The following is a 27,306-nucleotide window of genomic DNA, read 5'->3' as shown; positions in this document are numbered from 1 at the left end:
AAAAGAAGTTCCACATTTCAAACGTTTATTCTATAAAAACACTACAAGACAAAATAAATTACATTACTACACAAGAAATGGTATACAAAATAGATTTTTTCACTGTGTTTTAAAAAATGACGTCTTCAAGGTGGTGGCCATCATTGGCGGTACATTATTTGAGCCGATTTCTGAATGCTCACATGACTCATTCTGCCATTTCAGGGGGAACAGCGGTGATTTCGTGGCGAATAGTATCCTTAAGGGCTTCAAGGTTTTGAGGTCATTGTGTGTATACCTTTGACTTGAAGAAAGAAGAAGAAATCTCATGGAGCAAGATGCGAGTCAGTTGGGGCCACAAAAAGTTCTCTAGCATTTCTATGTAACGTTCTAAAGTGACAGCATTGATCCCCCCTCCTCAAAAAAAGAAGGGCCCACAATGCCAAATTCTGCAACGGCGCACCAAACTGCAACATGCTCATGTGCAGAGGTCTCTGATGAGGTTCATGAGGTTTGGTTTTGGCCCAATAGCAAAAGTTTTGCTTATTTATGCACCAATTCAAAGGGAAATGTGCCTTGTCGCTGCACATGATGATGGCATCTCGATGAATGGTTTGCAAAATGTTCGCGTATAATGCTCTATGGCTCTCCCAGTCTCTCTCAGTGAGTTCCTACACTACCATCATTTTGTATGGATGGAAATTAAGGTCCTCATGCAAAATTCTCCTCAAAGACGTGTTGGAAATCCCTAAGGCAGATGCATGTTTGCGTGCCGAACATCATAGAGACTGCAAAATTGATGCCTTTACAGTTTGGATGTTTTCAGGTGTTCGTACAGTGCGGGGACGGCCTGGAGATTTTCTGTTCAACGTTGTATCCGTCTGTCTAAATTTAGCTATCCACTGAAGAACTGTTTCCCGATTTGGGACATCACCGTTAGGAAGAATGCTGAAGTGCATTGTGTAGTGATTGATTCATTGTTTTTGAAGAACGCTTCGACAGCGAAAGAACAGTGTGCACTGGACCATGGCATGTTGCCAACTGAAAACTACAAGGGATCGCTTATCAAAGGAACCTCACCCTAACCCACTCAGCTGCCTCTACCTCATGCAACTTAAACAACTTATAAACATTTGATACATTTGTGTATTTTTTTTAAAGATTTGTACTGCGTTTATTATTTGTTTCATACCGTAGGCTATACATTTTAATAAGAAACAAGTACTACATTATTAAAATCGTAAACCATACTGTATTTTATAATTACAAGAACTGTGAATGTCCAGCTGATACACTGGAAAAAAAAAGAAACACAACTTTATAAATATAGTAAATGTATATTTTAACAGCTGGAATGCAATTAATAATTAAAAATTATTAAAACCTGTATATTTACATTCAAGCAGTGTTTAATAATAATAACAACATTTATTTGTATAGCACATTTTCATACAAAAAAGTAGCTCAAAGTGCTATTGGTTTAATTACCAATATTAATTAATCTGTTGATTGTGTGAGAATATATAATTTTTGCTTATTTTGTCAAAGTGAGAAGTCAAGCAAAATGACACCTTTTATTTGGAAAACCTTTAAGTGAGACATCTTAGATGTAAAAAATTAATACACCTCTCTAGGCTAAGATTCATTTAGCAAGAGAGAAGAACAATGTATAGTCAAAATCTTTTGATAAGATAACTGTCCAACAAAATCTTTTGAAGTTTCTGATGAGTTTTTCAATACAATGTAGATCTGTAGTCACATTGTCTGGGTCAGTGATGAGCAAGAGATGCAAACAATCCTCATATCTGGCCATAAAACTCTTGTCTCTATTTAAACCATGTTGTAATGTGTTAAATTTTAGAATGAGTTTAACTTTCCATTCTTTTCATTCGTGCTGTGTTCTGAAGTTGCCCATGAGCACTGTGACTTTAAAGTCCTTCTCACAGTTGTCCATGGCTGTTGAAGTGAGCTACTATAGGAACATCTGTGTTGCCATGCTTAATGTGGAACCTGTTTAAGTTCATTCTTTGGCAGAGTGTTTGTCCAGTTTCCCCCACATAGAGTGAAGTGTCAGGACATTTCATACAGAGAATAAGGTAGACCACATTAGATGATCGGCAGGAAAATTATCCCTTTATGCAATGTTCTTGTCGGCAGTGCATGTAAGGAAACGTTTTACATCTTTTCTTTAGGAAGAAAGATGTACCATATTCTGTTGGTTCACTTAGGTAGCTTCAGACAATTAGTTGCTGCAGGTTTGGTGGTTGTCTATATGCTAGGAGAGGTGGTTCTAAAAATACATTTTTCAGCATTTCATCATTATTTAGCATTGGCTGAAGGTCTTTTATAATTTCTTGAAGTGCTTCAATGTTTTTTTGATAAAGAAATGGTGAAAACTGCTTTTTTAATTAAGCCTTGTTTCAGAATTACAGAAAAAAGAAATAATATGACATAATATGAAATAATATGACAGCTTGTAATTATAAAAATATTTTTTTATGCCATATGTTTTATGGATATACACTTTAACTAATAAAATGTGTGTTTATGCTCACTGAACAATATGTAGCAAAACTACATAACTTGTCATTCAGGTTGGCCATCTGGACTGTACGTCACTTTATAATGTGGCTGGGAGGGTGTTTATAAACAGCCCTTCAGGCACTTGTGAGGACGATCCAGTGCTGGGAGGACCCCGACCGGTAAACATTCCAGCTGCCAGTTGCCGGCGTCATGTTACCATAACAACCAAGCGGGGAAAAGATGTTTCGGCGGGGAACTTTTCTTTTTAAGGGGAATGGCGGATCGAAGAAGGAGGAGAAAAAAAGGAAGGAAAAGGCTGAAGACAAGGAGGCGACTATCTACGCTTTAAGAATCATTAGGATCTGACTTCACCCAGGGACGTCTGCTGTTTGTGGATGGCCAACCCAAAGTGTGACGTATCCCTGAGAAGAGGCCAGGGTCTGGTGTTCTCCAGGTGCTCCTGTTCGGTGTGGCGGATTCGTGAGTGCGTTTCTTCGTGATAGCCAGTGGAGAAGCCGTTTTCGCCAGAGGACTGTTGTGTTTCCTCATGCCATCCCACGGTAGGAACTGAACTGCAGGTTTATTCTCCGTATATATGGACTACATTAAATCTTTCTTTCTGCTTTCTCTGAGAACAGTTTTTTTATTTTCCTTTATTGTCTGTGTCAAACCGGGGGTTAGGATTTGGCTGCTGGGGAGGACGTCTGGGGAAGAGGGATCACAAATGAGCACTCAGGCACCGGGCAAGTAAATGTAATCAGCAGTTTTCAATATATTTATCAGTCCCACTTTCTTCCGATTTTAATTTTTTTTTGCCAGTTATTTAAGGGCGTGCATAGTGTACAAGAGGGGTTGAGGACCGAATATGGTAATGCTATTTTATCCTTCAAATATCGTCCACTTCCCTCTCGGGTGGTGAAATGTAGGAATCGCATTCCCGTATCGGGCGATTGCTACAAATAAGCCTACAGAATTTCATTTTGTTAATAAAATATACAGTAATCCCTCCTCCATCGCGGGGGTTGCGTTCCAGACCCCCCCGCGAAAGGTGAAAATCCGCGAAGTAGAAACCATATGTTTATATGGTTATTTTTATATTGTCATGCTTGGGTCACAGATTTGAGCAGAAACACAGGAGGTTGTAGAGAGACAGGAACGTTATTCAAACACTGCAAACAAACATTTGTCTCTTTTTCAAAAGTTTAAACTGTGCTCCATGACAAGACAGAGATGACAGTTCTGTCTCACAATTAAAAGAATGCAAACATATCTTCTTCTTCAAAGGAGTGCGCGTCAGGAGCAGAGACTGTCAGAAAGGGAGAGGAAAGCAAACAAATCAATAGGGCTGTTTGGCTTTTAAGTATGCGAAGCACCGCGGCACAAAGCTGTTGAAGGCGGCAGGCTCACACCCCCTCCGTCAAGAGCAGAGAAAGAGAGAGAGAAACAGAGAAAAACAAACAATCAAAAATCAATATGTGCCCTTCGAGCTTTTAAGTATGCGAAGCACCGTGCAGCATGTCGCTTCACGAAGCAGCTGCACAGAAGGTAGCAACGTGAAGATAATCTTTCAGCATTTTTAGACTGGCGTCCCTATCGTCTAGGTGTGCAAACAGCCCCCCTGCTCAATCCCCCTACGTCAGGATCAGAGAAAGTCAGTGCAAGAGAGAGAGAGAGAAAAGTAAGTTGGGTAGCTTCTCAGCCATCTGCCAATAGCGTCCCTTGTATGAAATCAACTAGGGAAACCAACTGAGGAAGCATGTACCAGAAATTAAAAGACCCATTGTCCGCAGAAATCCGCGAACCAGCAAAAAATCCGCGATATATATTTAAATATGCTTACATATAAAATCTGCGATAGAGTGAAGCCGCGAAAGGCAAAGCGCGATATAGTGAGGGATTACTGTAAACAGATAACAACTGTGGTCTATATTTTACTTATACAAATAACCAAAGGTAACATATAAACATATAGAACATAAAGCTTCTATGCATCTGGAGTACTATGCGTTATGCAGGAGCTTAGTGTAAAATATTTTTTAAAGGGATAAAGGGAAAAAAAAAACTGAATCAGACAATCAAGTATCATGAAATTGCTAATCGATATCTGCCTTAAAAAACAGATGATCAGAGCTTCCCTAATAAATATAACACATGATCATATCACTTCCATAGATTCTCTAATGATTATGCACTAATAGGGTTACTGACAAGGGGGATGAGACAGAGTATAGAAGTCAAGTGGAGATTTTTGTTAATTGGTGCATACAGAATTGTCTGCAACTTAGCATCAGCAAACCCAAGAAATGGTTTGTTGACTTTCGTCATACTAAAGAGCCCATATGCCCAGTCACTATTTAGACACTGGGTGTGAAAGTGGTATATTGCTAAAGGTACTTGGTATCCACATAAGTGACAAGCTGGACTTTTTTACTAATACAAGCATACTACTGTATATACAGTAGGACAGGATATAACAAACCTGCTCTCTCAGAGGACTGTGTTCCTTTAATTTGGATAGAGACATCCTTAATATATTCTATAACTCTGTGACAGCCACTGCAACTTTCTATGCTGTAGCGTGCTGGACTGGCATCTCCCCAAAAAAGGCCCATCAAATCAACAAGCATAAGAAGGCAAGATCAATTATGGGAAGCAGTCTCCTTTATTACACTGCTGGATTGTGTAATAAAGGAGGGAATAAAGATAAAATTGCTAACCATTATGAACAAAGCTGAACATCCTCTCTCTGAGACACTAATTTTAGCCAATGAATTATTTACTATAAGTGTGTTAAACCACAACCCAGTGAGCAATGTCTTTTCAGCCAGTACTTATTCCAGGGCTAAAGATCTGACATAGAACACTGCAGGTAAGAGCAGCTGTTCTTACTTTAAAGTCAACAACTACACCAGAGATGGGTAAAGAATGCAAAAACTAACTATAGTAACTGCAAATTTAAAAGGCACCGGACATATCTAAGTTGCTGAGTATATCCATTTAAGCTTTATATTATCTGGGGCACGATCCAGTATCACTACAGGAATTCTGTTGCAGTATAAACCACATTTTTTCTACCCCATCTCTTTGCTTAAAAGCGCAGAGGAATCATTGTGCATGAAAAACCATAAGACATATTAAGAGAATGATGATGAAATTAGAGTTAACATTGATTTGACCATTTCATTAATGGTAATAAAGAAGATGGGATTCTTAGCTGGGAGAGTGTGATTTTGATTGTACAACCCCAAATCAGAAAATGCAATTAAAAAAACAGGGATTCTTAAAATTACTTCAACTTTTATCTCATTGCAGATAGTATGAACCCAATATATTTCATGTTTTGCCTGGTCAACTTAATTTAATTTGTTATATACAGTCATTCCTACATTTCAGGCCTGCAACATTTTCCAAAAAAAGTTGGGACAGTAAAGCATTCACCACTTTGTAATGTCTCCATTCCTTCTCACAACACTTTAGATGTTTTGGAATTGAGGATACCAAACGATGAAGCATTTACAGTGTTTTTTTGTCCCGTTCTTACATCTTAAGGTGTGCAGGGTTGTCGTCTCATTTTTGTTTCAAAATTCGCCATATATTCTCTATTGGGGACAGGTCAAGACTGTAGGCAAACCAGTCTAGTACCGGTACCACCATCTTCTGCAGTTTTGTAATGTGTGCAGAATGTGTTTTTGCAGTCTTGTTGAAAACTGAAAAATATGCTGTCTTGAAGGCAGCATATGTTGCTCTAAAATTTCAATGTACTCTTCTGCATTTATGCTGCCATAAAAGAAGTATAATTACCTTTGACAAGGGCACTGACAGAACCCATACCATTATAGACCCTGGCTTTTGGACTTATTGACCTTTTCGTCTTTGGTCCAAAGCATACAGCATCCATTTCTTCCAAAAAAGATCTGGGATACTTATTCATCTGATCACAATATATGTTTACACTGTGTGATGGTTTTATCTCAACATATAACTCACATTTAATCTTAGGATAGAATGATCACTCAGTCTAGAACTCAGATGGGAGCATTTATTCCAGGGAAACTGTGGACATATGGATAAACAGCCTTGGAAAGAATTGTCCATTAGACTAGTTACCCAATTACATGTGTGTAATATCACAAGGTCTGAAACCCCAAGTGGGACACTGGCACAAAGAACAGCCTCTCTGAGGTTGAGAGAGAGAGATTCTGGTCTATCAGAGATTCTCCAATCCATCTGGACATCAAAGATGCCATCAATGCATCATTCTGAATTCTAAGTCAATATGAGCCGCTTGAAAAACAAGGTTTCTCTGTCATCTTCATCTCACCCTTGTACAAATATTTCATTTGATGCTATTCTTCAGCTACATATTCATATGTAATACGTATATACAGAATAAGTGGTTTGATTTTTGAATAAGGGTGAAATTAGTACTCTACATCCAGACTTTGATATTATCAATTGTCATTTGTTTCATTTATATTGTTGCTGTTATTATTCTATTTTAATCAATACTTCTTTGCTGTAAAAGTCTACTCTTTGTCTTCACAGAAAAGTATAGAAATTTAGGTGACTGAGTCAAAACACTTGGTGTGGGTAGACTGATACTTCTCTCCCGCAGGTTTAGCGGATGAGGAGGGCAAATTACAGTGGCAATAACCAACCTGGTTAGCCTCCAATTTCTAGGGAACACCTGGAGAAACCAGTCTGGTTGGCTCAAGCCAAAGCTAGTGAGTTCCCAAGAATGATACGCTGTGCAGGCATCACTCATAATAAGAGCTTAGGGGCAAGATTGTATGCATCAATCTTTGTCTATCAAGCTTTCGAGCGTTAGAGCAAGCCAATCCATAACAAACTTAGTGTGTTCCAATGCCACACACAATAATACAAAAGGAAAAACACAGATTGATAACTTCTCTTATCAAAAAGTCTAAATTGTTTTAAATTCCAAATCAAACGTATTAGTGGTGCTTTACTGAGTGTAACCAGGGGACTGAATCAATCATTACCACAGATTTCAGATTACAGTATTCTTTTCTAGTTTATCGAGGGCACACTCATCCATGTCTATTACATTTCATTCTGAGATTAAATATGATGAGTATTACAGCAGAGTACTGGAACCATCATCATTTTCACATTGAGACAACACTGGGAGATACAGTACAAAAGCATTATATTCAGTTGCAGCTTTATGAAGATGGTACTCACACATATTCAAACCAAATAACATCTCTTGAAATGTGCTTTAATCAATTTATGCAATATGATAAAAACCTGAATAAGTCATAACTACTCATCTTTAAATATGGTTAAAAAATGGATATTCTATTAGTTAAGACAAATGTTACAGATAGTAACAAGGTACAAGTCATTTTTCATGTCAAAAGGCCTGAGGTCAGATTTATAAAACTTGCGTATGCACAAAAAGAGGCTCAAAATGTGTGTACAGAACTTTCTGCACAAATGTCAGTATTTATAAAAGAAAGCATGATTTTTTAGTAACTCTGACTCATCCATACAGAACCTTCTGGAGAAACTGGGAAAATATATTGCTCTTGATCAAGTAGGAAAATGTAGCTAAACCAGCTAACGTATAATAATTCATATCACCAAGATGTTATTAATAATATGTGTTAAAGTAATAAACATGTTCAAGCCTCAAAAGCTATGAATCTGATGTACAGACCCTTTATTAAGTACTTAATTGAAGTACCTTTGGCAGAGATTATGGACTAGATTCTTCTTGGATATGAAGCTTAACACCCCTGTATTTGGGAATTTTCTGCCGTTCTTCTCAGCATATCCTCTCAAGCTCTGTCAGAATGGATGGAGACCATTGGTGGACAGCTGTTTGCAAGTCTTCCAGAGATGTTTAGCTGGGTTCAAGTCCTGGCTCTGGGTCACTCAAGAACAATCACAGAGTTGTCCCTATGCCACTCCTGAGTTGTTTTTGCTTGGTGCTTAGGGTGATTGTTGGAAGGCAAACCTTCAAACCAGTCTGAGGTCCAGAGCACTCTGGAATACGTTTTTATTAAGAATACTAGTCATTTAGCCCGTTAAAATAACGGGCGCTAGAACAGTAGTGCATAAACATTAGTAGGAACAGTCTGTATTAAATGGCAAGGGACTTCGACCTCATTCTTTTTGTTGGTCGTATTTTTCTTTCCTTCAGCCTTTCTTTTGTTGATGTTTACTTGCTGAGCTGACCGTTCTTTGTGGGCTGCCGCCATGTATTGTGTGTCTTTAATTTTCTGTGACAGTAATACTGTTTTGTATGTCCGCTGGATTGTACGTCCATAATATACCTTTAATTTTCTCTGGATGTAATACAGGCGTGCGCGTCGGTAATATGCCTTTAATCTCCTCTGACAGTAATACTGTCTTTTATGTGGCTGTAATATGAGTCACTGTATTGTGTACCTTTAATTTCCTCTCGCAGTAATACTGGTTTGTATTTCCATAAAACGCCTCTAACTTTCTCTGACAGTAATATCGCGCATCGCACCATGCCCCGCGCATGTGCACTTCACCAGAAGACACACACACACGGACACCTGGATGCACACAGGGATTTTATTAAAGAGGATATCAGTATATTGTTCTGTTCAGTTCTCCCTCAACCCTGACTAAGTCTCCCAGTCTCTGCTGCTGAAAAACAACCCCACAGCTCTATGCTGCCACAACCATGCCTTATCGTTAAAATGATACTGCGCAGGTGACGAGTGTGGCCTGGATTCCTCCAGACATGACACTTAAATTTGAGGCCAAACAGCACAATCTTGGTTTCATCAGACCAGAGAATCTTGTTTCTCACAGCACGAGAGTCCTTTACGTGCCTTTTTGCAAACTTCAAGTGTGCTTTCATGCATCATCTGGGCTCTCTGCCATAAAGCCTAGATTAGTGGAGTGTTACAGTCTTGGTTGTTCTTGAGGAAGTTCCTCCCATCTCCACACAGGTTCACTGGAGCTCAGCAAGATTGTCTATCAGTTTTTGGTCACCTCTTCTCCCCCGATTGATCAGTTTGGCCTGAAACTAGCACTAGGATGAGTTGTGGTTGTTCCACACTTATTCCATTTAAGAATTATGGAGGCCACTGTGCTCTTGGGATCCTTCAAAGCTGAAGAATTTTTTGTAGCATTCTCCAGATTTGTGCCTTGACACAATCTTGTCTAAAACTTCTACAGGCAATTTGTTCAACCTCATGGCTTGGTGTTTGCTCTGATTTGCATTGCTGACTATGTGCCTTTCCTAATCATATTTAATCAATTGACTTTACTCCAGGTGCACTTCAAGCAAGGTAAAGAAACAGCTCAATGTTGATGAAAAGAAATGGATGCACCTGCGGCATATTTCAAGTATCACAGCAAAGAGTCTGAATTCTTGTGTTAATATGAAATTTCAGCACTTCATTTTTAATAAATTTGCAAATATTACTTAAATCCTGTTTTCATGTTGTCATTATGGGGTACCGAGTGTTGGATGATGAGGAAAAAAATTAATTTAAATGATTTTAGAATAAGACTGCAACATAAGAAAATGTGGGAAAACATTTTTACAATTCTGAGGACTTTATAAATTCACTGAAATGAAAAAAGATCAGATAAAACATAAAGGAAACAAAATGGCTTGAAATTGATTAACATAAATGGAACCCAGTGATAGTTGTACTTTAATTAATTGATGAATTATGGCCAGTTGAAAACAGAGGAGAGGAAAGCTCCAAACAGTATCATCCCTGGAAGAAATAAACATCTGGAGTGTCCCTGGATGGTTATATTTAATAATTCCTCAAATGTTTTGTAACTGATTAAGTCTATATCACTGCCTTGGTGTTTTTATCGTCCATATTGTTCTCATTAAGCACATTACAGATACATTCATAACATTATTGGCCAGACAACTGTTTTTATTTTTCATTACTTACTGAACACCTTTATCCAAAATAACTTACTAAAATAGAATTTGCACCTGCTGAAGCCTCTTGTCACCCAGCCTATACCCATCAAAGCCAGTGTCTGGACATTCACATACCTACTGGATATTTTATTCAATCACATCCCTAAGGTTGTACACTATATTGTCATTGGTTACTGCACCTCGAATATTTCCAACAAAGTAAACAGACATTAACATTAGAATTACCAAAGCGTACAAAAAAATGTGTAATTCTGGCCCACCTTAAATCCCTTTACCCTCTCCGTCATCGTCTTTTGTCTTATAAATGTGTCGATCAACACAAGCAGAAAGCAGCCTGCTATATCATCCCCCCCAACCGCCTCAGAAAGGGCAAGAAGTTCTCCCAGCTCAAGCCTCGATTATCTTGGAGTGAAGTGCTGGAATTTTAGAGGGTAAATCAAATAAACACTTTCAGAAAAGGTACAAATATAATATGACAGCTTCCGTGGTGCAGCGGTAAGAACTGCTGACTTGTAATCAAAAGGCCGCAGGTTCTATCCTGGGTACCTTGTGAATTTACTGTTTTGAGTAGTGAGCTTCTCTTATCCTTAATATTATACAATAAAAACATACATTTGATTTGTGTCTGTAACAGCCAGTGTAAATTTATAGTACTTGTAAAAGTTAGCTTTCTTTTTTCACTTTTATTCTCTCAGTCAAGATCACGAAACAACCTGACCCACCAAGAGATCTGATGCTGTTAGTTTTTATTTGAAGCAGGGAATAACTATAGATGTGAGTGGTGTTTTGAGACAATGTAACTGGAAATTATCGGATCTGGAGGGATATAAATTTATGGTACTTGTAAAAGTTACCTTTTTTTCAGTTTTATTCTCTCAGTCACGTTCATGCTCTCCCTCCCCCCATCCTAATCTGACTCTAACTAAAAGCGTCAACATAAATTTACACCAATCTGACAGTCAGTTTTCCAATAATATTGCATCAGTGTGATGATATTTTTTGATTGGTACTATTCAGGACATCAAATGATTTCTTCAAAATGTCATATACAGTACACCCCCAAAATTTGCGGGGATTACGTTCCTTGAGCAGCCGCGAATTGTGAAAAAACGCAAATTTTGGATATGGTTAAAAAAAATGCCTATTTTCATAGTTTAAACCCTAAATATGTCCCCAAAACACTTTAATTTAATTTCAAACTCAGCTTAATACATTACCTAAAAAAAGAATGTAAAGGTAAACCTGTATACTGTACTGCTATGTCTCCCGCAGTGCTAGAATGTAAAATACTGATGTAACCGCTATATGTACTATAATTCATGCAAGCGCATTTTCATTACCAGAAGCCTTAGAAGGTGCACGCCGTTTCAGCGGCATCTTGGGGCTTTAACCCTTAAACTGCCACATACTTGGGGGTTAATGCATCCCTGGACGCCAAATACTGTTTTGCTGCACTTTAAGTAAACGTCACAATTCACAAAGAAAAAGTGAAATTTTAATGGAAAACGTATTGTTTTTCATGCAAAGAGCATCACAATTACTGCAAAACTGATCATTTTACACACTGCTACTGAACTGTAAAAACTATTTAAAAAACTAGGGGGCTTCGCTCGCCAACCCCCGTGTTTGGTTTTCCGGATACACACTTTTAAGATTTTTTTTCTTTGAATTGCTGCTATTTCATTAGTTTCACTTTTATTTCAGAACTTCTGTAAAAACAATATTTGTAATCTTACGAGTCCCAATATGCTGAATCGTTTTAATGAGGTCAGGATCGGTTTCTCTGTTTGGAATTTCAGCACAGACAAAACGATCAACATCATCAGCAGTTAATAATTTTTTTTTTTACAAAGTAAAAAAGTAAGTAGAGTTCTGCATTGGACTCCTGTCTGTAAAGTCGTGCTATTTTCCTCTCACAGTTCCAAAAGTACATGGGGTTACCAAGGTGATACCTCAGCTTTTGTCTAGGTTTTTGTACAAGGGCTAGACAGAATGTTTTTGACTCCTGGGGTAAATGTAGCTTTTTAAATAAGCAGACAGATAAATATATATACACTAACAAAGTAACCAATAAATGCATGTACGGTAAACTCCGTTTTTGAAATTCTCAAGATTCTTTATTTCTCACATGCGTAGTTACACAGGACAACAAGCAGTGAAATGCATCCTGATCCACTTATCAAAAACTGTGCAAAGTTAGAAGAATATCAGTTAAATTAACAAAAAGTCATAGATTGAAAGATAACAGTATAGTACAACATAATAAATACATAAAATTATGTGAATAAAGTAGAATTAAGTGTTAAGGTGCAATAGTGTAGCAATTATTGTGCAAAACCAAAGTTAGACTGGTGCATAGTTAAATTAGGCAGTTCGTTTGCTCTACTGCAATCTTTACTTTTTTTTTATATTTTCTAATTTTCCTACTTTCATATACTTTAACTTTCTCCAAGTGTGTATAGAGCCGTTTTTTTTTTTTTTTTTTTTTTGAGCCTTTCTAATTTCACTGGTTTCATAGTCTCTAACCTGCTCTGCATGTGTTTAGTGCCAACGTTTGTAAACATCATTATGAAGTTCTACTTTGTCATTTTACTCATTGTCTTTTAATTCTGAGCCGTACAGTACAATACATAGAACAGAATAAATCCTCAATACAGTATAATAATAAAAATTCTAGAAGTACGGAGTAGAATTTCACATTAGATGATATTACATAATATGATTTTGGATTTGTTTTAAGTCCTGGAGACCTCATCCATCAAGCTGCCTCCCCCATTTTGCCATTCCACATCTGAAATAGCGCTAATCCAATGAAAGGACCCCTCATTCCCACATCCCCATTCATCAGGGATAACTTTACCTTAGGCAGGCAACCTACAATTTAAAGAGATTGTTATTTTCTTGTGAATTGTTACATATGCATTATTTTCACTTTTACTTTAAAAACTTTTGTAAAAACAATACTTGTGTCTTTATTTCCTGCCCCACGCGAGGATACATCTCTTTCTTCCCAGACGTATAGTACTGCTTGTGTTGTGAAGGGTGTTGCGGCTGAACATACGCTAACGATATGCCTTTGGATCATTTGCTGTCTTTTTGCTGCTTGCTAGCTGCCTCTTCTGCCTGTCGCATGTCGTTGTTTTAAGAGCTCTGAGCACACGATGCTTGCCTGCCAAAAGCAATCCAACAACTGCTAGCATAGAGGTCTTTTGACTTGTTTTAAATGATGGCTCACTGCCTGGTCTTGCGTGACGTTGTAAAAGCAATACCTGTCTTTTATTTCTGGCCAAGGGCGTGGTTGAATTCTTTCTTGCAGGATGTATAACGCTGCTCACGTTCGGTTGAGGTAGCTGCTGTCGCAGCTTTGTCCACATGTGTATAGCGCCGGGTTTTTTTTTTTTTTTTGAGCCTTTTTAATTTCCCTGGTTTCATAGTCTCTAACCTGCTCTGCATGTGTTTAGCGTCAACGTTTGTAAACGTCTTTATGAAGTTCCATTTTCTTTTACTCATTGTCTTTTAATTCTGAGCCGGATTGGACGTGCTTTTTTTCAATTCCACTTGTTCCGGGCTGATAATTACTTTCCTTATTTTCTGAATTTGCACCTCGATTAATCTTTTTTGCTCTTTTTTTCTCTCCAACACATTTGAGTCTCTTTTCTCCGCACCCGATTGGACGTGCTTTTTTTTTCCCATTTCACTTCTTCCAGGCTGATCATCACATTCCTTATTTTCTAAATTTGCACCTAGATTATTGTTTTTCTTTTTAGCATTTTTTTTCTCTCCATCGCTTTTGGGTCTCTGTTCTCTGCGCTTTTATTTCTTCTTCGTTTAATCGTCGACGTTTTATTTCTACCCTATTCATTTCATTTCTACCCTATTGACCTTATACACTTTATATGCACTGCGAGCCCTGGAACTGTGCGTGATGCATGACTGCCTTTACACTACTGATTTGTTTTTTTTTATATTGCTTGTAAGTAGGGTGTGTCTTGCAAGACTCTCATTTTATGTTCCCGTGAGACGCACCGTGGCAGGTCTCTTTCATCTCGCGGGTCTTTAAATTATCTTTCGAGAAAGATCACGTATCGTGGACTATCAGGACAGGGGACAGGATTTCTTTTTATAATAGAGAGACTACTGTAACAATATGTACAAGGTGCAACTGATGCCATGGATGAAATTCAGTAAATCACTGAGCCAACTGCGCTTGAACTGGCTGCACTCAAGCACACAGAGGTAAGCACTGATGCTTGCAGGCTAGTCTAGTGCAGCGGCTGAATCCCAGGGACAGTGAGGCTGCAGTGCTGCAGGGTGTCACACTTGGGTCACAGAATTTCACAGAAACACAGGAGATTGTAGAGACAGGAACTTTATTCAAACACTTTAAACAAACATGTGTCTTTCAGAAGTAAAACGAGCTCAATGTGCAGTTAGTTCTTGATTATAGAATAGACAAACATCATAGGGGAGCACAATGGGAGCGGGACCCCAACAGAAGCAGAGGATGTCTGGGGGAAGAGAGAGAAACAAATCAATCAGCCAAAAAGTTCAGGTGCTGTTCAGGCTTTTAAGTATGCATAGCGTCGCGCGAGAAGCATATCATGCGACAGAGCAGCCGCAAGTAAGTCCAGCAAGTAAGGGAGCAATGTGAGAGTAGTCTATCAGCATTTTTTAAGAGGGGTTTTTTGAGGAGCATCCGTGTCTTCTAGAGCTGGCTGCTCAATGAATGTACGGCACTGACTGATCACCTCCTGCGTGCTCACAAAAATGGCACTGGGAAACAACTATAGCCAGTTGTGGCAATTTAAGGGTTAAGAGGAATAAAATGGAAAACACAAGAACGCAAGAACACTCAGCTGGAGATGCATCACAGTCAATCAGCAGCGAGGAGAAATGAATAATGCTGTAGCAGTCCAGTGCCGCTAAGATTCACACCACCGAGAAGATGGGGATTTATTTATTTTTATGGTGGAGATTCCAGGGACGCACCCAGCCTTGGCCCAACCTGCACGCACTCACAAACAGAGACAAAAACAAAGTAAACCGGTAATCAAACAGCAAATGAAGAATGTAATGAAAACAAATGAAATAAATGAAAACAACGATACCACTCCTGTTCCCCTTACGGCGATTACACATTAAATATAACAAAGCACAAACAAAACACACACAGTAACTCATGAAAAATGTTCATGAAAAACAGCAAGAGATGAAATGTAATGATGAAAATAGATAGTCCAGAGATCCGCACATTGAATGGGAATGTAAAAATAGTCCTACCACTAGTTCTTGAAATGGTGAAGACGGGAGAACGGGTTCAGGAGTGCTCCTTTTTTTTACAGGATGGCCATGAATCCACATACAGTCCTCACATACACAGGCAGACGGCAGACAATCCAGACGCCAACCACAAAATGATCCAGGACAAAACAAATAAGTACAGGTAACCCAACAGAAGGCAGGCAGAGAGACAGGAACTTGAAACACAAATTACAAAAACTTTTTTTTTTTTTGCTCTTGGTAACCAGACCCCTTTTAAAAAGCAGCGCTGACATCCTTTGACCCCAATAGCCCCAGCACCCTCAGCAGAAGACCAATCAGAGCCACTGCAGGGACTGCTAGGAGTTGCAGTTTCAAATTCTATTGGCTACTTTCACCATCCCAAGCCGAGTTTTCCTCTACAGTTGCTTCCCATTCTCTCTACAGTACAGTATTGCCAAGAAAAAAGCCATAAAAATTGCGGAAGATATTTGCGGTTTCTACTAACAATTATTAGAAAGGTTCTAAGGAAAAATGCGCGAATGACTGAGGCCGCGAACTCTGAACCGCAACTTCGCGGGGGTCTACTCTATATTTGTCACTTTCTTTTTTTGCCCTGTGCTGCTTTGACATCATGGACCCGAAGGCATGAGCTTATTCAATGCGAACAGGAACACGCAGGTGGCCGGTAGCTGTGTGCTACAATATGCTTGACCTGGAGGCGATCAACGCACATGTACTGTGCAAGGCATGCACGGGGGCCACTGAGATAAGAAGTGTGTTCTTTGTTCTCCTTGCAGAGGAACTTTGTCATTGCTTCTTACAAGAAAAGGCAATGGAAAAAGAAAAAAAGAGGATACAACATTGACAAGCTTCTGTTCCAGGACCACTGCTTCCCCCAGGAAAGCAAACTCAGTCAGTGTCAGGTGCCCCTTCAATGTAATAGGAACCACAGCATAGAGAGAAGTGTGTACATTGCAACAAGTACACATATCGTAAATGTAGGAAGGACGGTCCTTGGGTGTGTGGAAGCTGTTAACATTTTAATTTGATGATTGTATATAGTGCGGAACTGACCTGTCTGTACTATTCTTTCCTCTGCATGTCCAGGAGTACAAAAGAAACCCCACCATACACCAAAATGTGGAGATTGGGCAAGCTTGGAGGGGAAATAAATAAATAAATAAATGAACATGGTCACTGATTACAACCGCAAGAAGGTATGCAAATGAATATAAATAATATGAATAATGTTGCATCAGTGCCACAATATTTTCCAAAATGTACTATACAGGTCATAAAATGAATTATTCCCAATATCATATACTGTATACCTATGTCTCTGTGTTTAGTGTCAGTGTGGCTTTGACATCATGGACCATAAGGTGCATACTAATTCAGCGTGAGCAGGAACACTCAATAAAACTGAATAAAAAATTCAAGTGACAATGAGAAACCAAGAAGGCAGATACACCAGCACTTGTGTGTCAGCTTTCATCCCTTCAGATCAGAGAATGTCCAGTTCCATTGTCTCAAAACACCACTCACATCTATAGTTATTCCCAGTTTCAAATAAAAAGTAAAAGTGTCAGATCTGGGGTGGTGGTGGGGGGTTGTATCGTGACAGAGAATAAAAGTGGAAAAAAAAAACACTGACCTTTACAAGTACTATAAATTTACACCAGCTATTACAGACACAAATCAAAAGTATGTTTTTATCGTATAATATTAACAATAAAGAGCAGCTCACTTCTCAAAACAGTAAATTCACGAGGCACCCAGGATCAAACTCGCGGCCTCTTAATTACAAGTCTGCAGTTCTTACCGCTGTACCACGGAAGCTGTCATATTATACTTGTACCTTTTGTGAAAGTGTTTATTTGATTTACCCCCTAAAACTCCAGCTCTTCACTCTAAAATAATCAAGGCTTGAGCTGGGAGAACCTCTTGCCCTTTCTGCGGCAGTGGGTGGGATGATATAGCAGGCTGCTTGTGTTGATAAACACATTTACAAGACAAAAGACGCTGATGAAGAGGTGCGAGGGGATTTAAGGTGGGCCGGAATTACTTGTTTTTTCATAGGCTTTGGTAATTCTAATGTTAAAAGAACATTTTTGGGACCCATTTATGCTCATTTATACTAGCATTAAGAATTAGGCTGAAGTAGTTATCCTTGATAGTGTTTCCATGTAAAGGAAATCACCAGTAACCAGGCAGTACGGCTCTTTTCTGGCTTCCAGTCAATCCAGGAGAGACAGAATTTATCCTTTTAGAACATAACACAAGGCAAAAAACAACCTTGGTCAGAGCACTACTCCATTAATTGGTTCACTTATACATTTACAATGGCTTGACTAATTTACCATTTCCAGTTAACCCAATATGCAAGACTGTGAAATATGGAAAGAAAACTGGAGTATCCAAACAAAACTGATGTGAATAAAGGCATAATTGACAAATACCACACAGAGAATATCAGAATTAGGATCTCAAGTTAGGATTCTTGAGATGTCAGTAAGCACTGCTAAACTATTCCATCACTGTGTCAAATAATTCATATTCCACTATCTATTCATTTTCTGACCATGTTTATTGAAATTCAAAGTTGCAGAAAGCTAGATTCTATCCCAAAAACACTATCAATAAACCTGAAATAACAAGTGAAAACTAGACAGACAGTAATAAAGCTGGAACTCTGATCCTTGGGACTCTGTTTAAGGAGCACTAACCATTGTATCAGGTTACTATACTGAACAGTATACTGAATTGAATTAAATCTTTCTATCAAATTATTCATAATGAAAAATTATAAATTACAGTAATCAAATGCTTAGTTATTAGAGCAATCAAACTATCTGTCTAAGAATTTACCAGTTGTATCCTTATTCCGCTACACTTTTCAAAATCTCAGGCTAAATAATAGACTATAATATTTGGAGTACAAAGTGTCCAGCATAAAGCCAAGCGAGCTGTACATTGCATCTAGGTCTCTAGTTTTTACAAAGAAAACAAAAAAAGTAGAAATCTCTGCTAAAACCTTTCATAAAAAACAATTAAACAGAATAACAATATGGTATATCTGTCAGTCCTACAAACACCAGCTAATCCCAGGGACAACAGCAACAAGACTACTATTCAGCATAAGCAGCAATAAAATAACATCACAGAAATATTTATCATAACACCTATGATGCTGCTCACAGCCCCCGTGTACAAAATATAGAAATTTAATCAGTGTCTAGTCTGACACTATCTAAAAGCCCACTGCATGAAAAAATTATAAAAGTTAAACATATAATACCAGTTAAAGTTTTAGAACACCTCGGTTTTACCAGTTTTTCTTCAAATTTAATCAGGTGAAATGCAGTAAATAACCTAAAATGGTGACAAGGTAAGCAATAAACTGCAAGAGGTTTAAATTTAAAGTTTAGGCTAACTAAAACTTAAGAAAAGGAAATTTCAGAATATTACAAATGGGCCTTCTTCAGAGAACAACTAATAGGGTTACAACCTATAGATGTTCTGCAGCAATTAAAGTAAATTTAGCCTTTCAAGTTGCGCAGGTGTCCCAACGTCCATTAATTACTTAAAAATCCTCTGTCAGTCTTAAAGTGGAGTTGGAACAAACTGTGTTACTACACCCTTTGATGCAGTACTTGGACAACATTATAGTGTAATAGAACAAATAAACAACGGCAAATAAAAAAATAAGTCAAGGAATCATTAAGTGCATGAAATTTTATTCAAATGTATAATTCATCAAAGTAACCACCTTTTGCTGATGTAACAGCCAAACTGTGGTAGCTCTTTTGACTCAGAATGCCAGTCACTGTGCAAGTCACCAACTCTGCCTCCAGCAAAGGAACCCCAGACCATCACACTTCTTCCTACATGTTTGACAGTTACTGTCACACACTGAGGAACCATCCTTTCACCAACTCGATGGCGTAAAAATGCCCTGCATGATGAACCGAAGATTTCTGAAGTAGTCCACAGTAGGGATTTCAAGGCCCTATTTTGTACTTTAAAAAATGTCTCTTATTGCCACTCACCCTGTCAGACCTGCAGCACAACATCTCTGTTAAGCTGTTCAGGAAGGGCATTCGGTGTGGGTGTGTGTGTATATATATATATATATATATATATATATATATATGCAGTTGGAGATCCACAAAGGGAGAAAAAACGAATCACGTATCATAAAATAGTTTTATTCCTGAGCTATCAACCCCTGTCAGGGGTCTTCATCAGAGGATAATGCTTAGACTTACAAGAATCAAAGGCAATATATAGCAACACATTCAGTGGGGGGTGGGTGGAGGTGACTAAGTCCGTATGATCAAAGGGGGGGGGGGGGGTGTATCATTAAATTAAAGTGCATATGTCCTTCTTAAGTTGGCATATGCTGGGTTTATGTCCAAGTGTCTGTTGATGGCATTTTCATCTGATAGCCAAGACTCGGCCAACTCTCTGGCGCTTTTTGTACTGGCCTTAAATTTTACTTTCACGTTGTCCCAATTGAATGTGTGTCCTGTCGATTTAGTATGTGCATATATCAAAGATAGTGCGTCCTTTCTTCTGACGGCGTTGCGATGTTCCTGTACACGTGTTGAGATTTTTTTTGACGTTTGTCCTATGTATACAGCTGAGCACGAATTGCATGGAATACTATAAACTGCGTTTCGTGTTTCGGCTGTCGATTTCTTGTTTTTAGCATTAAACAGGACCGTGAGCAGATTGTTGGTGGGTTTATGTGCTATTTTGATGCCCCACTTGGTCAGGGTGCGTGCCGTGCCTTCTGACACATTATGGTGGTACGGGAGTGAATGCCAGGTGGGATGGGGGTTCTGATTTACGTCGCTTGTATGCCGATTCCTTTGGCGCCTGCTGTGTAGACTCCGATTAATGAATGATTTTGAGTATCCATTCGAGGTGAAAAGTTGAAACAGATAGCGTCTCTCATTACTTTTTGTTTCCTTGGTATTACAATGAGTGTGGACTCGTTTAAATAGGGTTTTCACGCAGCTCCGTTTATGAGATACCGGGTGATTGCTGGCGTAATGTAGAATCTTGTCTGCGTGGCATTGTTTACGGTAAACACTTGTGGTCAAGGTGGCGTCACTATTTCTTTTGATGTAAATGTCCAAGAAATTGATGTGTCGATTATTTTCTTTTTCCATTGTGAACTGGATTGCAGGGAATATTGTGTTAATATGATTGAAGAATTCATTCAGCTGGTTCTTTCTTAATATGACGAATGTGTCGTCTACATAGCGTATCCAAATTTTGGGTGTAATATATATATACACACACACACACACACACACACACACACACACACACACACATATACTATACTAAATAAATACATTCAAATGTCTGGTGAATAACTGCATGTTAAAAAGAAGAAAAGAATAAAGGGGTACATGAGTACACAGTACAGGAATTCTTTATTTAATTACAAGCCCCTTAACAAAGCAAAATATTTATCAAAGCAAATACTCTTACCTCCTCTTCAACAGCAAAGAGCTTCACAATATTCTTGTTATTTAGCTTCTTTAACACTTCAAACTCCCTCATTTGGACATCCAAAGGACGAAGAAAGCTGAGACTGTTGAAAACTTTCACAGCATAAAGATCACCAGTTTTCTGAAGAAAGAAATAAAACTTAGAAATAAAGCACTATACTAATGTATTTGGGTATTAGCACTGAGTGCCTGCCTGCAGCAGAGCACTTCAAGCAACTAATAAACTGAAAAGAAGCAACTATGGCTGGGGTAATCATGCAATAACCATTTCAATAATACTCTATGCATGTATTTTTATTATAAGCTCCCAATTGTCGTTTCACGATTTACTTTGGTGTGTTAAGTATCCTTACAGCTGGGACCCATTTCTCATATCATTTACTACAAATTTCAGTTAATTCTTCTTTAGTATTTTATTTGATAGTTTGTAATGTTCATACATTTTATAATCTGATAAAATTTCACCACTAATTTCACCTTCTGTCAAAGAGAAAGATTTAGCTGTTAGTTTCCTTTTATGATTTCCTCATTCTTTATTATGCCTTCATTGACATTTCTAAATAAAATTTCCCTTGCACTGGTTTTCAAGTATAGAACATTTTATAAAGTGAGCTATGTTTCATTTAATCAAACAGTGGAAATATGTGACAGTAATGCAATATGAAATTCACAGAACAGTACTCCAAAGAAAACAACAAAAAACAAACTTTACATTACACTGATTCAATAAGCTTTTTCCAATTGCCTAAAATCCCATTTAATTTTCTCCTGTCTGTCAAAAAGGATGAATGTTAACGCCAATTGCTGTCTTAAGTACTGTTACTGTTATTTTTTCAGATAACACGGCGCATCTAATCAAATGTAAAAAAAAAAATGGATGGTGGTATAAGATTGATACTTGCAACCTGCAGTACTTGTAAGAACTTTACAGAAATACAGCAACAAGTTTTTAAAAGAAAAAAATAATATAACTAGACTTTGTAAGAGTTACAGGTAATTTTAGTGCTCTTGTAATACTTGATTCCAGCACATACACATACAAATTAAATGCACCTTTAAAATAAGTTTATTCTCAAACCTTTCCAACTAAGAAATAATTACTTGAATCATTCACATTGAATACAAATATACAGTATGATTTTCTTGCAGCCACAAACACAAACCTAAATGTCAGTAAAATGCAAGCTTGGCTAAACATTTCATGTAATCTTAGAACCTAAAAGTTACAGTCAATCTTAATACATGACCAGGATAGAAACCTCATGCCTCGTACAAGGTTTGTGTCATTGTGTCTTCTTGAACATATGTATATCTGCAATCATATGTAGCAAGGTTATTATAGTTTTGCCTTTTTATGTTAGTTTTTATTTCTATATTTTTTCTGACCTTACTTGGAAATTCAGTTTAGTTTTAGTTTTCCTTCATCGTGTATTTTTAGTTTTAGTTTAGTTATTATTTCACGAAGACATTTCTATTTTATTTTTATATATATTAGTTTCAGTTTTAGTTTTAGTAATTATGGCAGTAATTAACGCCTACGGAGTTAGTTTTGTGTCACAATCAGACAGAACTGTACACTTAACAGATTTGGATATGAGTTTACTATCTGGTTTACTATCTGGTTTTGTTTTTGTCTGATAAAAACAAGCATAATCAAAACTAGACACTGAATATGAACAATTTTACACAATTTTATAATTTTTAAACTATTTTCTCATGAAAATCATAGGGGCTTAGGAAGAACAGGGTTCTTAGACTTGCATGAGTGTGCAGACCCCACCTAGCTGTATTGAGGGAAACAAAGAACAACAAGCATGTGTGTCAAGGTTAGGGACAGTGAGTCTTGAATAGACCACCATAAAGGACAGTAAACCCATAATAAGCAGAGCAAGAGCAGGTAATAGGGGTACGGACAGGCATAAAACAACAGAGACAGCGTCTGAGATTACGAACAACACATACATTTAAACCTGTTTATCCAGATTAGGATTGCAGGAAATCTGGAGCCTACCTCAGCAGGTTTGAATGCAAGGCAGGAAAAATCCCTGGTATGCAATATGTATGATAAGGCGGATGTTAAGAACAAAAAAGAATATGATATTTCAACTACCTATTTTGAGAGAGAAAAAAAAACATTGAAAAAAGGGAGACAAAATATTCTAAAATATAATTCTGCTAATGGATTACTTTCACAATATCAGGTATTTTGAGTTGTGAATATGAACTAAAAAAGATAAATTAATAAATATGGAATATATACAAAAACCCATTAGTATGTTTAGTTTTTCATCACTTGTCAGACTCTCTACCTTTATTTGTATCGCTTCGTTGTTAAACGATGTTTTTAAAGCAAAAGTGATTGCTCAGCAACAATATGCTGATCTTGTATGATGACCTAGTCAGTCTCTTGATCAGTGCAGTTTTATTTTCAAAAACTGGGACAGCGCTCCCCTCGACTTTCTTGTATACTCAGATATGGGGATGGATATTTGAGGAGTAAACCGCAAGACAATCATTATATTGTTATATTATGTACATTAAGGAACCATCAACAACAAATCAAATTAATAATATATTGAACAATTATAATAAAAGTAAAGTTGAATAAATCGGACTCTGCAGCTGCATGAATAAAAAAAAAAAAAAATCGAGTATGTGTTCAGGTAAAGTGCCATTTCCGGTTTGATGGATTTGGCCTAAAAGTTAATACAGATCTATAACTGTGGTGTAACAACCACATGCTGAATTTCATCCATTTATTTGGTTGCGTTTTTGAGTTATCATGTTTACACACAAACAGACACACACAATTCCAAAAAACAGTATTGTTGGACACTGGTTAGTCTATAACGTCAAGGTTCATCAAAATATCGAGGTCGAATTGTTTCATGATTACTATACTTTCTCTATACTTCGTATATGAGAAAGTAAAAACGATTTCTCCTGTGCGAAGTGGCAGGTGAATTGCTGTCAACAAAAAGCAGACACCTGAAAAATAAACTGAAACATTACTCACTCATGATTTTTCTGTCCATATGGTAAATGTTTTGTTGACCAGCAAATTCTGATTTCAGCCATTTGAATTACATCTTGATATACAACAAGCACAAAGAAAGGCGGCACGCAAATCGCTTTCTATTTCTCACGCTTTACGCACCCGCACTCAGCTTGCTCTGTGAATATCCGCCCTCCGTCACCAGCTGCTATTCACTGGATGAATATATGCGGGCGTCTCGTGGTGGATGAATTTCTGTTTTAGAGTTAAAACTTACAAGGGTTAAAGACTAATGGCAAGAATATTCATACAAAAACGAAAACTAAAAATATTTTAGTAAATTATTATTTTATTTCAGTTAGTCTTTCCAGCTACTTTAATAGTTTCATTTAGTTTTAGTTTTTCATTTCGGTTTTGTTATTTATTTTATTTCAGTTTACGAAAATGTTTTTTAATAATAGTTTCAGTTTTGATTTTAGTTTTCGTTAACTATAATAACCTTGATATGTAGACAGAAAGACTCCAATGCGGAGAATATAGCAGCTAAAAAACAAGCAACGAAAGAAACTCAAATGGTACTGTCTTGGTAATAACAATACTAAAAATGATTTAAATCAATTGTAGTAGTACGTTTATGAATCAGCATCAATCAATTTTATACAGTACTATCAACAGCACTGCATTCACTATTGCTGTAAATGGTATCTATATTACTAAACGAAGGTTGTATATATGCACAGATGCCAGACGCACCGAAAGCGCATGCGCACTGCGCCTCAGCGCCCCAGAGTCAAACCCAGCGGCTTCCCAGAGTCAGTAGGTGGCGCCCAAACAACACAACACGACTTGTAAATTAAACTTCACGTCACAATACAACCGCCGCCTGAACGCGAACACCACCACATATACAACCTTTATTTAGTGATGTTTGTATATATACAAGGAAGAAGCACCGAAAGCGCACCGGCACTGCGCCTCAGCGCCATTGAGTCAAACCCAGCGGCTTCCCAGTCAGTAGGTGGCGCCCAAACAACACAGAAAGACCTGTAAACTAAACTTGAGGTAAAGCGTGCACGCCAGGTTGTATATATGCACAGATACCAGAGGCCACAAGCAAGCGGTACACTGTACAACCGCCGCCTGAACACAACCGCGCACACCACCACATATACCACCTTCGTTTAGTAATGTAACCCTCCAAGTCCGGATCCGCCGCCATGGTCACTTCAGCATGCGAATCCGGCACCATCAGCAAACGACTTCTAGCTAACGACACAGCCATAGAAAAACAAAAACGAGACCACATGGATAAAAACAATGAACGCAGGTGCCTACAACACGCTTCTGAAACACCAGAACCAGATGAGTCACGGCTCCAAAAAGAAACCGCTTTAGTACAAATATATTTATTTAATTAAATGAAAAATTTTCCCAGGACGCACCCACCCTCCATGATTTTTCTTCCCTCCAAATATCGGAGGGAACAGAAAGCGACTGCTATTCTTGGATTTGCGATTCTTTCGAGAATTGTGGGTTTGCTGGTTTTAAAGAATAAGCAGAGTTGCAATTTAGTGTCAAAAATATAAACTAACCCATAAAAATAAATTCAAACTTATGACGGTGAAAGATACAAAGCAGAGATGGAAGTAAACCTAAAAAATGTTAATAGCACCAAATAAAGGATATACATGGCAAAACTGAAACTTGTTCTAAATTTAAAATTGATGCATTTTAGGTAAAACTTTCAAATGAGGCTGCAAATAAGGCTTAGATAAAAATAAAACTGCACAGCTGAAAAGAAGACGTGGATGTATAATCAATAATTTTACTTTTGTACAAGGGGAAAAGTCAAATGTGCAAAATTTAAGAACATTATATATAAAAAGAATGTCAAAAATCTTAAAGTTGCACACACAACTATTTTTATAAAAATGTATTATATATATTTAATACCACTGAGTCCTGTGGCATTAACTGATGCACACTGCCCTTTTGAGATCAACCGATAGGCAGTGAATGATAAATAAAATATATTTTAAAGCTTTACATTTCAATTTCATATAATTAAATGAATCCACATTCAGTATATAGCTTCATATCATTTTAGGAAGCAACGTAAGTATAATGGTGCAAGTGCAATTTATTCTTGTCATAGATACTACTATTTCAGAAGGTAATAAATACAGGTCAAAACACTTTAAACAACAAACTTTCAAAAAAGGTCACTGGCGCTTTTAATTTTTTCAACTGGATCAAAAAGAACTACCATTGGTCCGTATTACTGAAAACAACAGATATGTAGACTACTAATGTTACGCTAATGGGAATGGTGATGGATGCACACTTGCAATTCTCTACGATCTCTACAACATGTTCATTGTTTTAATAAGATTATCGTTTAAGTTTTGTTGATGTTTTCATCCAGAACAATTTAAAGAATACTATCTGACAAGCTGCGTTATCTCATCTTCGTGAACCTTACAATGGAAGTGTCACACAAAAATTTGATTGTTCTTATAGTACCTGTATGTGAAATATAGTGCAATGTGTACATACAAAAAAGTGGTTAACAATACATAACTTTGTAGGTACTCACACTCTAAACATGTGGCTTAAATATGATGTTCTTTACCTTTCAGTTTTCCATCAGTTAGGAAATCCTGTAGTCAACTACACAAAGAATGATTGATCATGTTATCGAAAATCTTGTAGGATAATTCCACAAATAGAAAATCTGTATTCAATAGAGCTGAAACAGACATATGTGTTACATGCTTCAAGATGCTAACCTTCCTGTACATGATATAGGAAGCTGGCTATGAGTCACTCTGATACCTCTATAATGACTAATGGCAAGGCAAATTTAAAGACATTGAGTTGATTTTTGTCTACTGACAGATTAAACATAAATGAAAAAAAATATTAATAAGCTAACTGGCACATGACGTCTCAGTCTTTATGGTAAAAGTATCAGGCATAGATGATTTTTTTGTTGTTGTTTTGAAGACTGAAAAGCTACCTACATGAGGTTCCTGAGTGATAAAAAATGGCTAAAGGTTGTTGGAGTGTCTTCTGAACCATGTTGTTTTGCACCTCAAACCAGTTTA

At 37.5% G+C, this 27,306-nt stretch overlaps 1 protein-coding gene across 1 annotated transcript in view; it reads right to left on the bottom strand.

Annotated features, from left to right (window-relative positions):
- Positions 1 to 27,306, bottom strand: part of tbk1 (TANK-binding kinase 1) — a 217,115-nt gene that overhangs the window by 140,525 nt on the left and 49,284 nt on the right. Inside the window, exon 3 of the mRNA XM_028808250.2 lies at positions 21,185 to 21,325. Coding sequence (XP_028664083.1) covers positions 21,185 to 21,325 — 141 coding nt within the window. The remainder of the gene's footprint in view (positions 1 to 21,184; positions 21,326 to 27,306) is intronic.

Source organism: Erpetoichthys calabaricus, chromosome 1, assembly GCF_900747795.2.
Source record: "Erpetoichthys calabaricus chromosome 1, fErpCal1.3, whole genome shotgun sequence".
In the NCBI taxonomy this organism is placed as follows: Eukaryota; Metazoa; Chordata; class Cladistia; order Polypteriformes; family Polypteridae; genus Erpetoichthys; species Erpetoichthys calabaricus.
Note: the sequence above shows the minus strand (reverse complement) of the source record. Positions and strands in the feature narration are given on the sequence as shown.